Source organism: Sus scrofa, chromosome 18 (genome assembly GCF_054392235.1).
Source record: "Sus scrofa isolate SSC_HxYL_T2T_F1_AM1 chromosome 18, Sscrofa_HxYL_maternal_Yorkshire_Landrace_v2.0, whole genome shotgun sequence".
Classification (NCBI taxonomy): Eukaryota; Metazoa; Chordata; class Mammalia; order Artiodactyla; family Suidae; genus Sus; species Sus scrofa.
In genome coordinates this window covers 28,123,570-28,139,346 of record NC_139400.1, presented here as the reverse complement: position 1 = coordinate 28,139,346, position 15,777 = coordinate 28,123,570, and the positions used below count along the sequence as shown (strand labels likewise).

The 15,777-nt window shown below is 46.1% G+C and overlaps 1 protein-coding gene across 7 annotated transcripts in view; it reads left to right on the top strand.

The window, feature by feature from the left end:
* Positions 1–15,777, top strand: part of STRIP2 (striatin interacting protein 2) — a 46,597-nt gene continuing 30,820 nt past the window's right edge. For 3 of the 7 annotated variants that reach the window (XR_014833905.1, XM_085005472.1, XM_003134694.7), the window contains exons 1-8: positions 1–178; positions 6,655–6,724; positions 10,561–10,635; positions 11,633–11,767; positions 13,296–13,416; positions 14,148–14,216; positions 14,406–14,512; positions 15,496–15,623. Coding sequence is in view for 6 of the 7 variants with exons in the window: in XM_085005472.1 (XP_084861598.1) it covers positions 44–178; positions 6,655–6,724; positions 10,561–10,635; positions 11,633–11,767; positions 13,296–13,416; positions 14,148–14,216; positions 14,406–14,512; positions 15,496–15,623 (840 nt within the window). In the remaining variant the exon portion in view is untranslated. Of the gene's footprint in view, positions 179–6,654; positions 6,725–10,560; positions 10,636–10,800; positions 11,768–13,295; positions 13,417–14,147; positions 14,217–14,405; positions 14,513–15,495; positions 15,624–15,777 lie in introns of all 7 variants that reach the window. The other 4 variants (XM_085005476.1, XM_085005475.1, XM_085005473.1 and 1 more) reach the window with 3 other exon arrangements.

Here is a 15,777-nt window from a genome sequence, read left to right as displayed (position 1 = left end):
AGAGAGCGGCCAGCGGCTGAGGGGAGCCGCTGACAAGAGCTGCATGGAGGACCCTGCGGCGCCCGGGGCCGGGAGCCCGCCGGCCAACGGCAACGGCGTTGGCAACGGCAGCGGCAAAGGGAAGCCGGTGGCGCCTAAGGGCCGGGAGGCGTTCAGAAGCCAGCGGCGGGAGTCAGAGGTGAGAGCCCGGAGAGCTTCGGTTGGGGCCGGGAGACTGCCGGTGCGGGAAGCGGCGGCTGAGGTGCTTCGGCCCCGGCCTCCTCCCCTGCGCGCCCCCCCGCTGCCCCTCCCAGGGGGCCCCTGCCGGGTCCTCCGCCGCCTGGACTCCGGTCTCTGCAGTCCTGACCCCTCTCCGCCCGCCTCCTACGCGGGTCTGGGGCTTTCTAGCCCTCTGGCCTCCCCTCTGGGGGCCCGAAGACATAGCGCGATCTCCAGCGTCCCAGATACTTTCAAATATTTACCTACTTAATCGCTGCAGCCCCCTGAAGCGGCAATTCGTATCGCGATTTTCGGAGGAGGGAACGGGCGCGGAAAGGTGAAGTGACTGGCCGGAGCGGTGCGAGGCCCGAGCTCTCCGCAGCAGTGAAGAGGGACCAGCGTGCGGGCAGCCGCCCTCCCACCCCTAGGTTCCCCGAGCTGATCCTTCCCCTTCCCTCCACCCCCCACCTTGGACTGGCTTTTCACCAACTTCAGGACCCCTCCCCATAGGGGTTCAGGATACACGAGTCAGGTGGGGAGTGCTGGAGCGAGTGGAGGACCAGCCAGGATACAAACCCACAGATAAGAATGTGAATAGTCCCTCTTCTTAAAAGAAATCCTAATTAGGAGGATTTAGCATCACTCCCTCCACCCCCTCATCCAGCCAGTTTCCATCAACTAGGCAAGAGTAGAATTAGATCTGAGCATGGGATCAGGAGAATAGACCACAAAAAGATCTGTAGACATCATCTGGGTTAGCCCTTTCTTTTCCAGAAGTGAGAGACAGAAGTAACTTGTCGAAGATCATACATCTGGCATAGTGGCCAGGATTATCAGGCTTTGGGTTCAGTCAGACCAGGTTTTGAGGTTTTGAATCCCAGCCCTGTCATTTATTGTCTGTGTGACTTTTGGCCAAGTTACAAACCTCTCTGTGCTCCAGTTTCTTCATCTCTGCAATGAGGTTAACGTTATCTACCTCAGAAAGTTATGATAAACTCAAAAAGAGATAATTAAATGTGAAATATTTTAGTCAGTGCGGGCACAGTGTATGTAGTTGGTTAGTACATAGTAGCTCTTGGTTCTGTAGTTTCATCATCAAGGGACAGAGCTGGGACTAGAAGCCAGGTCTTAGGCATCCCAGTCTGTGGTTTACCATTTGAAAGGTATTTCAGTTCCAAAGGGATTTCATGTATGCTCTCCATTTTGATACAGACAAGTAGAAATCATCCCATTAAAAAAAAAAAAAAAAAAAAAAAAGAGAGAGAGAGAGAGAAATGAAGGATGCGAAAAGACTGGCCCAAAGTCATACCACCTTTCAGAGGTAGAGCTCAGCCCTCTTGTCATGCTAGATCACATCACCTCCCCATGCTTTACTTCCAATCTGGCTTTTTAGGATACCCTGTGCCTCCTTCCCCATAGAGACATTGATCTTGCTCAAATTATTTCTTTTTTGAGGGGGGAGTGAGTCTTTTATTAATTCAACAATTATCGAGTCCTTTCTATAGGCCCAGCACTGTTTTAGGTGCTAGGGATACAGCAGTAAACCAGAAAAGGTCTTTGCCCCATGGCACTAACATCTAGTGGGGTTGGAGAGACAATGTGGGAGTGAATGAAATAATTTTGGAATGATATGTTCTATTGGGGGAGAGGGATTCGAACTCCTCTTGAACCAAGGGGCCTTTTTCCTACCTATCAAGTCTTCCTTTGGGAAAGGCTCTGAGAGTACTTTACTCTTGCCATCGAGTTCAGTAGCCAGGACTCAGAGCTTTCCACCTGCACCGCAGTTTACTTCCTGGCTGTCTGCAGCTGCACTTTGCATGCTTGGAAAGGGACAACTGCAGTGCTCTCCATCTGAGCTCATTGCCTGCCCAAAGGCTGGCTGGAAACACTAGCTTTCCACCTTCCACTGCAGCAGAAGAGCTGCTCTTAGCTGTCAGTACATCCCCTATCTCCACAACACCCAGGTGCCAGACTCTTGGCTCGACCCTCTCAGATAGAGGACGATTCGCTTTTCCTTCCCTCCTCCCTTTTGCATTCCTATGGAAGACAATCCTGAGGGAGATGATTTTCTTTCCCCTCTGGGGCGTCTAAAGAATTACTGCAAGAGAATTACTGTTGGCAATTACAAGTCAAGAGAGCCTCCTTGTACATCACCGTGTTTATAGGAACACTGTTGACCTACTCTCTCCCAGCAACCTACTGTATGGACATCTTTACTTTAGAGGAAGCTAGAGAATAATTGTTTGCTTAATTAAAAGATTCTTAACCTAATCAAAGGGTTTCACCTCAGGTCTCTTGGTTCCCAAAGTCCTCGACAAAACTGATTTGTGGCAAAATGAGGAAAATTCAGGGCATTAAGGCAAGTTTTTTCATAAAATGTAGTTCTATACATTAAATTTAAAGGGTGTATATAATTTAAAATGAGGTTTTTCAAACTGTAGAGGATAACCAGTGAATTGAGACCAACATTTTAAATTTTTTATTTTTTACTTTTTTTAGGGCCGCACTTGGACCATATGGAAGTTCTCAGGCTAGAGGTCAAATCAGAGCTGCAGCTGCCAGTTTACACCACAGGCACAGCAACGCCAGATCTGAACTGTGTCTGCGACCTACACCACAGCTCTTGGCCACACGGGATCCTTAACCCTCTGAGAAAGGCTAAGGATCAAACCTGCATCCTCATGGATCCTAGTTGGGTTTGTTTCCACTGAGCCACAATGGGAACTCTGAGACCAACATTTTTTAGAATAATAAATACTAGTGTGTCACATACAGTAATGGTAAATATTATTTTGTTAAACTTTTGTTCCAGTTTTTTTGTTTTGTTTTGTTTTGTTGAGTTGTTGCTGTTTCTTTTTTTTGGCCATGGCAGCAGCTTGATGCAGGATCTCAGATCCCAGACCAGGGATTGAACCTGAGCTGTGGTGGTGAAAGCACTGAGTTCTAACCACATCTCACCAGAGAACTCCCATTGTTGCAGTTTTCTGTGTGTGTTGGGACATGATGTAACATTGACTTATATTTTGACTTATGGTTCAAAAGTTCTGAAAAACACTGATTTTAATTTTATCTTTTATTCTAATATTATATCCTTTCCATTTGGAGGATATTAAACTTTTTTCTAATATAATACATTTTGTTTTTGTTTTCTTTTTTGGCTGCCCTGCTCAGCATATGGAGTTCCCAGGGCAGGGACTGAATCTGAGCTGGAGTTGTTATCTATGCCATAACTGCAGCACCACCTTAACCCTTAACCCACTATGCTGGGCCAAGGATCATATTCATGTCGCTGCGACTGCGGAGACACCATCGAACCCATTTTGCCACAGCGAGAACTCTCATATTTTTAAAAAGGTTTTTAAAGTCTCTATTTAGCAGAATAAAATGTCAACAACCTCATGTCATTCCCAATGCTACTCCTTTTTTTTCTTGCTGGTCTCTGTAATCCAGAAGTTTGGAACTCTTTGCTATAGTGGATTTAAACATGATTCACTTTGCTGGCACTGTGGGTTTGGGGAACAATTTGTCATGTACAAAGAGCCATACAAATAGTCATAAGGTGTGATGCATTAATTCCCTTCATAAGAATCTGTTCTTAAGAAAGATCCTAATTGTGAAAAAAAAAAAAAAACCTTGTAAGTGTATTACTGCTTCATGTATATAGTAAAAAAAAATTAAAAATAAATATCCAACAATAGAGAATTGGTTAAGTAAACCAACAGGTATCCAGCTGTCCACTTAGCTATTTAAAGTGAGTCATAGTAATATGAGAAATGCTTTCGTAATATAATATTAAAATTATAAGTAAGTAAAATTCTGAATAACCACCTACAATGGTGCTTTTCCTTTGTTTTTTCTGGGGCTTTTTGGGTTTTTTGGGGGCATACCCACAGTACGCAGAAGTTCCTGGGCCAAGGATCAAATCTGTGCTGTAGCAGTGACAGTGAGGATCCTTAACCCGCTGTGCCACATGGGAACTCCTAAGTGCTTTTCCTATATTAATTCGTTTAGTCCTTACAATGACCCTATTAATTGTCCTCATTTTACAGATGAGAAACATAAGTATGTCATTTTCCAACAACTCCCTGATACCAGTTCAGTTCTGACACTACCTGTAGTTAGCATAGACCCCACAAGCGAAGGGCTCAGTCCTATAAGACTGCCCCCACTTTAGATGCCAGCCATCTGGGGTCCCCAGGCTACCTGCCTGGCCAACTACAGATTCAAGGGTTACCATGACTATCCCCCTCAGGTTCAATAAGTTGCTAGAGCAACTCAACTCAAAAAAGTGCTATGCTTATTATGATTTTATTTGTAGAGGATACAACTCAGGAACTGCCAATGAAGAGAGGCATAAGACAAGGAATTGCAGTGGGGTGGTGCAGAATTTCCATGCCCTCTCTGGGGCATTACCCTTCTAGTACATTGATGTGCCCAAATGCTTTAGGATTTTTATTTGTAGTTTCATGACCTGGTGGGCATGGTTGGTTAAACCATTGGCCACTTGATTGAACTCAGTATCTAGCCTCCTCCCTTCCCTGGAAGCCCTCCTTTGAAACTCTCACTGTGAGTAACCTCGTTAGCATAAACTCAGATTTGTTTGACAGGAGCTCCTTGTGAACAACAGACGTTCCTATGGCTCAGGAAATTCCAAAAGTTTTAGGAGCTCTATGCCAGAAAGGGAGGTAAGGAGGCAAGGACCAAATATAATTTTTATAATACACTGAGGTGCAAAGAGGTTAAGTAATTTGTTCAAGATATGTGTCAGAACATGTGACAAAAGTTGAGATTCAAAAAAAAATTTTTTTTTTTTTTTTTTTTTTTGCTTTTTAGGGCCACACTCACGGCATATGGAGGTTCCCAGGTTAGGGGTCAAATTGGAGCTACAGCTGCCAACCTACGCCACAGCCACAGCAATGCAGGATCTGAGCCACAACTTCGAGCTACACCACAGTTCATAGCAACACTGGATCCTTAACCCATGAGCGAGGCCAGGGATTGAACCCACACCCTCATGATTCCTAGTGGATTCGTTTCCACTGCGCCACAACAGAAACTCCGAGATTCAAAAATTTTTTAATTCATATGTATTATTACATACTGGTAGGAAATACCCCACAATATTTACAGAGGTTGGTGGTAGGATTATATTAAAAATACTTTTAAGGACTTCTCTGATGGCCTAGTGTTTTTAAGGTCCTTGTGTTTTTACTGCTGTGGCTCTGGTCACTGCTGTGGTGCAGGGTCAATTCCTGGCCTGGAACTTCTACATGCTGAGGATGTGGTAAAAAAGAAAAAGAGAGAATATCTATTTCAGATATTTAAGAAAAAAACCTTTTGGAGTTCCCATCGTGGCGCAGTGGTTAACGAATCAGACTAGGAACCATGAGGTTGCAGGTTCAATCCCTGGCCTTGCTCAGTGAGTCGATGATCCGGTGTTGCCGTAAGCTGCAGTGTGGGTTGCAGACGCGGCTCGGATCCTGTGTTGCTATGGCTGTGGCGTAGGCCGGCGGCTACAGCTTCGATTAGACCCCTAGCCTGGGAACCTCCATATGCGAGGGAGTGGCCCTAGAAAAGGCAAAAAGACAAACAAACAAACAAACAAAAAAACCTTTTAAAATGGATTATAGGAGTTCCCGTTGTGGCGCAGTGAAAATGAACACGACTAGGAACCAAGAGGTTGCAGGTTCAATCCCTGGCCTCTCTCAGTGGATTGAGGATCCAGCATTACCACGATCTGTGGTATCGGTCTCAGATGCAGCTCGGATCTAGTGTTGCTGTGGCTGTGGCTTAGGCTGGCAGCTGTAGCTCCAATTAGACCCCTAGCCTGAGAACCTCCATGTGCCATGGGTTCGGCCCTGAAAAGCAAAACAAATAAAAAAATAATAAATAAATAAATAAAAATTAAATGGATTATAAATTTATACATACAACATTATAGGAATCTAGCATTTAATACAACTTGAAGTTGAAATGCTACTTTATTTGACAGTCCTAAAGTTGTGGAATATTGGAGCTGAAGGACCTCTTTTTATATATGGGAACTATGATCCACAGAATGAGATCATACAAAATCATATAATGGGTTCGTGACAGAGCTCAAGGCAGAATCCAGTTTGTCATCTTGTTTTTCTGGAGGTCAGATAAATGTTCTTCTGGTATGGGTTTATGTAGATCAGCTATGGGCACAGATTGTAGCTTTCATATCTGTTCATGATTCTGACCCTTTACCCAGAGTTTCTGATTCTGTGTAGGACTCTTCAGGCCAGCTCTACACTGAGCCTCTAATTTTGGCTTGGAGGAGAGTACTTCTTGGATGAAAGGCCCAGGTGGGACTCTCCTAGTTGTCTCCTTGATCTAACTTTGGCCTTCAAGAGAGGAAGACGATGAAATGAGGGTATAGTCTCCTTTTGTCAACCCTTTTCCCAAGTTACCACAATGATTTCTTCATTACAGGGCTCTGTGGACTGCCCCACCCTGGAATTTGAATATGGAGATGCAGATGGGCATGCAGCAGAGTTGTCAGGTATGAGAGAGATGGGTCTGTGGAGTGGAAGGATGGCCAGGAGGAGAGGGAAGGTGCCTGTCATCTCCCCTGGCAGCTCGTCTGTTCTCAGTAAATGGCTGTAGAACAGAGACCCTTCTGCACATTCCCTCTTCTCTCCACCTTCCACTGGTAAATCTCTCTCTGTGCTTTCACATTTCTCTCCGTGGCTATTGTTCCCTTGGCTATGATATTCTCCATTCTTTCATTCTCTTATTCTTTTCTACTCACCCATCTTCTCTTTCGATGTACTCTCAAATCCGCTCTCTCTCCACCTTCTCCTTTCTTTCTCTTCCCATATTTACCCATATCTTTGTGTGCCCCCTTCTTTCTGCCACCCTCTCCATCTCTTTGCCAGTCCATCTCTTCTCCCTTTCTCTTCTTCCATCTTGCCCTCTTCTCCCAATACCTGTCCCTATTGAAATGTCAGCAATGTCAGGAGAAAAACTCCATAGACAACGGGCCAGCTGAACAAGGCTGGACATGTCATCTATATCTATCACAGTGGAGCTCTGCTTGGATGTTTCTGAGCTGGGGCTAAGTGATTCCACTCTTCTTTCAGTGCTGGGCTGCAACTCTCTGTCTGGATTTGTAGCTTAGACTAAATGGCATCTCCTCACATTAAGGGCCTCCATGTTACACGTGCCATGAATGCCAGGTATTAATAAATGAGCTTTGGGTGGAAGTCGTGTGAAGGGTAAATACCATGTTCCATGGAATTGACACTTCAGACATGCTTTTTCAGAGAAAAGAGACAAACACTTTAAAAGACGTTCTTGTGGATAAGCATAGGGAATAAATTCTGTGATGAATGACAGAAATAGAGAACTAAGTTTAATAACCAACAAAGGATTAGAATCCAGAATATGAATACACAGAGAAATGAACAACCCAATAGCTACAATAGAGAAATGGTCAAAGAATATGAATAGGAATTCACAGAATAGCAAACCATATAGTCAATAAATATATGAAAAGATGTTCAATTACATTAGTAAATGGGGAAGAGCAAATTAAAATGATGAAATATTGGATTTCTCTGGTGGCTCAGCAGGTTAAGGATCCAGCATTGTCACTGCTGTGATACAGGTTCGACCCCTAGCCCAGGAACTTTGGCATCCCTCAGGTGTAGCCAAAAAAAAAAGATGAGATATTATTCAACAATCATCAGACGCAAAATTTATAAGCCTGGGATTGGTGAGGGCACAAATAAATGAGTATTTTTTATACAGTGCTTGGCATGAGGGAACAAAGTGTAAAATTAGAAAGTAGTTTGATCATATCTAGCACAGTTGAATTCACACTATTATGAGCCGACAACTCTAGATGTATACTTTAAAGAAATGCTTGGGCCCAAGAAAACACAAAGATGTGAACAATTGAAATAGATTACTGGGGGGAATGGGTAAACTGTGTATATCAACATATTAAGCTACTATATAGTCATTAAAGTAACTGATCTATATCAATAGCTTCAATATCAATATTAAAAACGTAATGTTGGGGGGAAAGAAACAGTGACAAAATAATTTATACATGCATCAAAAAACTGCATAGGAGTTCCCATCATGGCTCAGCGGAAACAAATCTGACTAGCATCCATGAGGACGAAGGTTCGATCCCTGGCCTTGCTCAGTTGGTTAAGGATCCACCGTTGCCTTGAGCTGTGGTATAGGTTGCAGACATGGCTTGGATCTGGTGTTGCTGTGGCTGTGGTGTGGCCAGTGCGTATAGCTCCGATTTGACCCCTAGCCTGGAAACCTCCATATGCCGCAGGTGCAGCCAAAAAAAAAAAAAAAAAAAAAAACACCTGCATAAACACACAAATCTAAAAGATGTTTTTAGGAGTCCTCTTATGGGGCAGCAGGTTAAGGACCTGGTGTTGTCTCTGCAGTGGCATCGGTTTGAACCCCAGCCTGGTGGTGTGAGTTAAGGATCCGTGTTGCTGCAGCTATGGTATAGATCACAGCTAAGGTTCAGATTCCATCCCTACTTGAGAACTGCCATATGCCACCAATGCAGCCAAAAAATAAATAAATGAATCAATAAAAATAAAAGCTATTTAGTGTCAGTTAAGTGAGTGGATGTGTTTATCACACTGTTTTTCATGTAAAACTGGAAAAAAAACAATGTTTGAACTTACCTGGTGGCTCAGAGGGTTAAGGATCTGGCATTGTCACTGCTGTGGCTCAGGTCGCTGCTGTGGCACAAGTTTGATCCCTGGCCCCAAAATTTCCAGATGCTGTAGACATGTCCAAAAAAGAAAAAAGAAACTTTTTTTTTTGGTCTTTTATGGCCGCATCTGTGGCATTTGGAGGTTCCCAGGCTAGGGGTTGGAGCTGTAGCCGCTGGCCTACACACAGTCACAGCAACGCCAGATCTGAGCCACGTCTGCAACCTACACCACAGCCTCGGCAACGCTGGATCCTTAACCCACTGAGCGAGGCCTGGGATTGCACTCACGTCCTCATGGATCCTAGTCGGGTTTGTTAACTGCTGAGCCACGACAGGAACTCCCCAGAAAAAGAAACTATTGAAAGACATAATAAAAATTCTTCTAAGAAAAAATAATTTATACAATATGGTACTGCTTGGATAAACACTTTTAAAACAGAACAGGAGTTCCTGTCGTGGCGCAGTGGTTAACGAATCTGACTAGGAACCATGAGGTTGCGGGTTCGGTCCCTGCCCTTGCTCAGTGGGTTAACGATCCGGCGTTGCCGTGAGCTGTGGTGTAGGTCGCAGACGCGGCTCGGATCCCGCGTTGCTGTGGCTCTGGCGTAGGCCGGTGGCTACAGCTCCGATTAGACCCCTAGCCAGGGAACCTCCATATGCCGCGGGAGCGGCCCAAAGAAATAGCAAAAAGCCAAAAAGCCAAAAAAAAAAAAAAAAAAAAAAAAGTCCTGGGCTCTCAGACAAGCTGTTTCTTAACTGTTAGGCACCTGGCTGGAATGTAAGTGAATTTCTGTTGCTTTTTAAATTATCTGTGACCGTTAAATTTCCAGCAAGAGTCTTAGCTGAGGAACAGAGTTTTGAGGAAGTCTTTCTCTCACCTATTGACTTGATGACTTCACTTTTCCATCTCCTTAAGATGACAGTACTGGTATAATGCTGCGGAGTGTGTGTGCGTAAGAAAGGGCATTTTTATTTCTCATAAGCTCTCTACATTTTGTGTTGAGAGTGCTGTCAGTGAGGGTAGATTTTCCTGGGCACAGGCAGCCTGTCAGCAGTCAAAGCTGCTTCTGCACGGTTTGATGCTGCCCCTGCCTGTGTGGCCGTGAGCAGGAACCTAAACTTCTATAACCTTCAAGGAAACTTATCAGGGAGAAAATGAACTGGCTCCAGCCCCAAAGAGCCATCTAATACATGCTCTCCAGCCCTCACCCTGGCTCCTTGAATGGCGCAAGGAGCTTGTCTCTAAATTTCACGAGTTGTGTTGCCCTCCTTTTTCCCTAGAGACAGGATAGTGCCAGTCTGAGCTGACAAGCAGAAAGGGCTGCAGCCCTCAGAAACAGGAGTGATGACATTAAGCCCTCTCTATTCCAACCCTCCTCCTGGCCCTCACCAAATATCGAAGCCTGCCTTCTCTGCCAGAGCGGCCAGCTGGCAGGAGGAGGACAGGTTTGATGGTTTAATCACCCAGGGACACAAAGGCCTATTTTTAACTGCTCCAAAAAGGAGGAAGCTGGCTCTGGATTGAATTGGACACAGGAATGTGTTGGAAGCTTTAGTTCTTTCATGCCTCTTTCTCTCCCCCAGGCCCCTTCTATAAGGATCTGCTAAATGTTTGTGACTCTGTCCTATCTCTCCTGCCGCAGAACTGTATAGCTACACTGAAAACCCGGAATTCACCACTAACAGGAGGTGCTTTGAAGAAGATTTCAAGACCCAAGGTGATTGCAGATCTGTATTCATAGAGCTCTGCTCTTCCCCTCCATGATATCCCAGCTTAATCCAGAAAAAGCTTAAAATAAAGTGTGATCCTTCTTCATCCTCTCATTAACCATATAACTTTATCCCTTCTTGCATGCGGAACACAAAATTCCCTGTATCTCAAGTGGAGAGGTCACAGCATGGAAGCAAGAGAAGCCTGAGCTGGGTCCCTTTCCCTGACATCAAGGATCTAAGAGAGCAGAGGGATGGGGGGCTGGGGGCTGGACTGGTGCCCTGCTGCCTATCACCCTGTGCCCAGCCTAGTCCTTGAACCTCAGTGTTCAACCCCTCTCTTCAACTCTGCCCCATTCCAAATAGCATCTAGTAATAATTTCATATGCCCTCACTGCGATCCACTCAGGCTTCCATTTCCTTACTCAGCGGCAATTCAATTTTCAACTCAAAAAATGCATGGTGAGTACCTCTTTTGTGCCAGAGATGCAGGAGGCAAGGATGAAGATGAATTTACAGAGATCATAGTCAGATAGTTTAGGGGAGATGTGTAGGTCACAAAACTAGCTGAGGCCAGGGGGCAAATGGGAAGTGTTGTTAGAGGGAAAAAAGTACAAAATATCTTGGGAGACAGAGCTTCTGGCTAGAGCATTAGTAGGAAAGAGGTAATTTTGTCTTGAAACTGTAATGATGAATAGGAATTGGATAAATAGGGAAACAGAGGGAACTCCTTGAGGAAAGGCAGAGAGATAGAACAGCATAGGCTGGGCTGGAGATTAGGGAGATGGAGGGGTTGTGGAGGAAGATGAAGCTATAGAGTGGGTTCGGGCCAGAACATTTGGGTTTTTTCCTTTTTTACCCCTTATTTGTTCTCAGCTAAATAAGGAAGGATTTTAAGAAAAGAATTTGTTGGGAGCTAAGGTCAAAGGTGGATGTGCTATCAGGAGCCTTTCCAGGAAGGGAGGCAACAGCTGATACTAGATCTGTATGGCCTTCTGTCCCCAGTGCAGGGTAAAGAGTGGCTGGAGTTGGAGGAAGATGCCCAGAAGGCCTATGTGATGGGGCTCCTGGACCGCCTGGAGGTGGTCAGTAGGGAGCGGCGACTAAAGGTGGCCCGGGCTGTTCTCTACCTGGCCCAAGGTGAGTAGCCACCTTTGCCAAGTTGAGAAGGGTGGAGACTAGGGAGAGAAATGGTGTTATCAGGACTAGGATGAGGCAAGCCATGCTGGGAAAACAAGGTCCCTGCCTTTCAAAGACAGATCTTGTCATGTGCTAGGAGTTAGCTTGTGCTTGTGTGGAAGATGAGGAGATGGTGGTAGGCACTGTTCTGCATCCTTTCAGATTGGCATTTATCTTTCCAGGCATGCCAGGATTTATTATAGTGTTCATTTTCTGCCTTGACCTGGGCTATAATCGTGTGTGGAAACTAGCAAGAGGGTCAGTGTAGCCAGAGCTGACAGTTTGCTACCAGCTGAGCGTGGAGGCTTCTTTCATCAGCTGTGGCCTGGCTCTGACACTGAGGGGAGGCAGGGTGGGCGTCACAAATTTACACATGGACTCTCTGCATTGTTTTTCATTGGCATTTAGAAGATTCAAGCCAGCATAGCAGCAGGAATGGATGCTGTAATTTGGAGATGCTCAGAACTCAGTGAGATTAACTGAGGAAAGTTTCCCAGAAGAGACCTGTTAGCCAGATGTTGGAAGAGAAACGAGGTAGCCTAGCTGGAGTAGTAAGCCCTGAGATCATAAATAAGAGGACTATTGGCAGAACCAGCTAGCTGGGAGCTAAAAGACTAAAAGAGGAGTTCCCGAAGTGGCTCAGCAGTTGAAAAACCCGACCAGCATCCATGAAGACGAGGGTTTGATTCCTGGCCTCTCTCAGTGGGTTAAGGATCTGGAATTGTGAGCTGTGGTGTAGGTCACAGATGTGGCTAGGATCCCATGTTGCTATGGCTGTGGTGTAGGCGGGCAACCATAGCTCCGATTGGACCCCTAGCCTGGGAACCTCCATATGCTGTGGGTGCAGCCCTTAAAAAAGAAAAAAAATGTAAAAGAAACTCATAAATGGAGAGGAAGGAAGGTGAACATCTGGTAAAGGGAAGACTGTAGCAAACAAGGAAGTGCCCAACCAGGTTTCCAGGTCTGGTGCTCTGGCCAACTTCTAGCTGCCAGCACCTGTAGCTTTTTGCCTGAGGGCTTTCTGTGCCCCCCAATCCAGCAGCACTCATCAATGGCTGCCAGCAGTTCATGGAGGAATAGCCCAACTACCTCACCCCTCTTTGTGGGATGATTCTGAGTCATGTGTTTTACACTGTTTTCCAGAGCTTTCCCCCACTTGGGATGGAGCTCCTGGCTGCCTTCTCTTCCCTAGCTCATTTCCCCACTTCTCTGCTGATGGCTCCTGGGATCAGCTCCCAAATAAACTACTTGCACTTGAATCCTTATCTCTGGATCTGCTTCTCAGGGAACCTGAACTTAAGACAGGCTTGTGATGACCACATTGGACCTAACCCTGGAGACTGCTGCTCCTCTCCCCTGCCTCATTCCAGGAAGTTCTGGGGGCCCTTGTCCTCCCTTTGGCAGCCTAGTATTAAGATCATGGGGCAGGGGGGAAAGAACTGGGATAACCCCTCCTCCTCAACCCCTGTGGCACTGTCTGGTCCTTTAGGCACTTTTGGGGAATGTGATTCAGAGGTCGATGTGCTACACTGGTCCAGGTACAACTGCTTCCTGCTCTATCAGATGGGGACCTTCTCGACCTTCCTGGAGCTGCTCCACATGGAAATAGAGTGAGAGCCTGAGGGGAGGGCTGGCAGCCCCCTTCCCTGAAGGGTGCCTCATCTCCCATACTGGTTCCCTCCCTATAGAGACCTCTGTGGAAGCTCACTGACAGTTCCCCTCCATCCAGCCATGCTCAAAGGATATTCTGTCCTCTTCCCTGAGCTTCAGCCCTGCTTACAGCTTCAATTCTGGGCTTCACGGGCCTATCCTGGATTGCATTTTTATCCAAACGTCTTCTCACCTCAGCCTAACTCTGGAATCCAGGAAGGCATCATCCATATAAGAACATGACCCAAGAGGGACAGGAGCAACTCCTGTTACCGCGCCCAATTCTTTCCCTCGTGGGCTGTAGCTGTGGAGGTGGCCTTATCTGCTGCTGCCACCATAGTGACCCTTCATTTTGCGCATGTCTATTACCTAGGAGTTTGAGGTGGGTGAAATCTGTTTATTTTTCACCAAGTGTTGCTTAGCATCTATTTTGCATCCAGCACTACTAGACAGGGCAGGGATTGTGAGAGGACTGAATATCAGAGACCCTGCCCTCGCTGGTCTTCACCACATGGAAGGGTTCACTGAGGTAGCAGAAGTATTCCATGGACTCCTTTACTTTAGACCACTTTCTTTATAGCTGCATAGCCAGGGAATGACAGGTACTCATGTTTGTGTATACGATAAATGTGGAACACAGGGAGTAAAGAGGCCTTGTGGGTTCCCGTTTTCTCCCTCGTCCCTGTGGCAGCAACAGCCAGGCCTGCAGCAGTGCTCTTCGGAAACCAGCCATCTCCATTGCCGACAGCACAGAGCTCCGGTGAGTGGGGCCGGCCGTGGGCCTGGAACAGGGAGGGCATGGTTAGCAAGGGTTACCTTTGCCCAAATTTCACACCCACTCAGACCACTAGAAGTTGCTAATTCCACTGGGTTGGGCCCCCACAGAGACCACCCCGAGGCAGGTTGGGAACTGCCTTGGGAACCTGTTGTGACTCTTCTGTAACCCTAGGGTGCTGCTGAGTGTCATGTACCTAATGGTGGAAAATATCCGCCTGGAGCGCGAGACAGACTCCTGCGGGTGGAGGACCGCCCGGGAGACCTTCCGCACGGAATTGAGTAAGAAGTGGCACGTGAGGTGCTTGTGGTGGAGAGGAAGCATAGCATCTGCCTAGGAGAGACACAGCTTTTTTTCTTCTTCTTCTTCTTCTTCCTTTTTTTTTTTTTTTTTTTTTTAAAGAATTTAAATCCCAAAATTCCCGCTGTGGTGCAATGGGTTAAGGATCTGGCTTTGCCACAGCTGTGGCATAGGTTGCAGCTCTGATTTAGATTTAGTCCCTGGCCCAGGAACTCCCAAAAAAAAAGAATAAAAAAAGAGAATTAACATCCCTTCTTTTAGGACAGGGATACTTTGTGGCTAGCATGAGGGCCTGACTTGATTGCCCTGTGTCTATGAGCTAGGACCAGTCATATGTCTTCCCTGTGCCTTGGTTTTCTGGGTTATAAATGGGAATAGTCATCCCTCTCCCATTCCATCATCAGTCCCACATGAAAAAAATGAGTTGATGGAGTTCCCTGGTGGCTCAGCTGGTTAAGGAAGTAGCATTTTCACTGCTGTGGCACGGATTTGATCCCTGGCCTGAGAATTTCCACATGCCATAGGCATGGCCAAAAAAAAAAAAAAAAGAGTTGACTTACCTTGAAAATATAAGTTGGTGTTATCATCAGACAGGGATAAGATATGAAGACCTGCAGGATTTTTAAAAATAAATTCATCGATGTGGGAAACTGAGTTGTGATCTACAAAATGCACTGAGCCCTTCAGCCAGAAAGCAGCAACTTTATTATTGATACTTCTAGTTTGACATGCACCCTCAAGCTTTGGGAACTATGCCATTTTAGCGCCATGGCCTCCCCTAGCCTGCCCGTTAGGGGACTCTTTCTGGGGGCTCTCTAAGCCTCCTTCTAAGGATCAGGTACTCATATTCTTTGGGGGAGGTGAGTGCCTTCCTCCGTGTGTCCAGAAACAGTATTACAGGGACGGGGTTTCAGCTGCCTCATCCTCACTTTCTCTCTTGCCTCTCTCCACACCCCCACCCCAGGCTTCTCCATGCATAATGAGGAGCCTTTTGCCCTTCTGCTTTTCTCCATGGTTACCAAGTTCTGCAGTGGCCTGGCTCCCCACTTCCCCATAAAGAAGGTCCTGCTTCTGCTCTGGAAAGTAGTTATGGTGAGTGGATGACTCTCCCTCTCGCCTCTCATCAGATCAGCAGTGCCCTCTGTCACCTCAGTTTCTTCTCTGATTCCAGGAGGCTGGAGCTAGGCAGAACAGGGCAGCTGTTAGCTAGTGGAGGGGCAATAATGCTGTCCTAGAGAAATCAGGT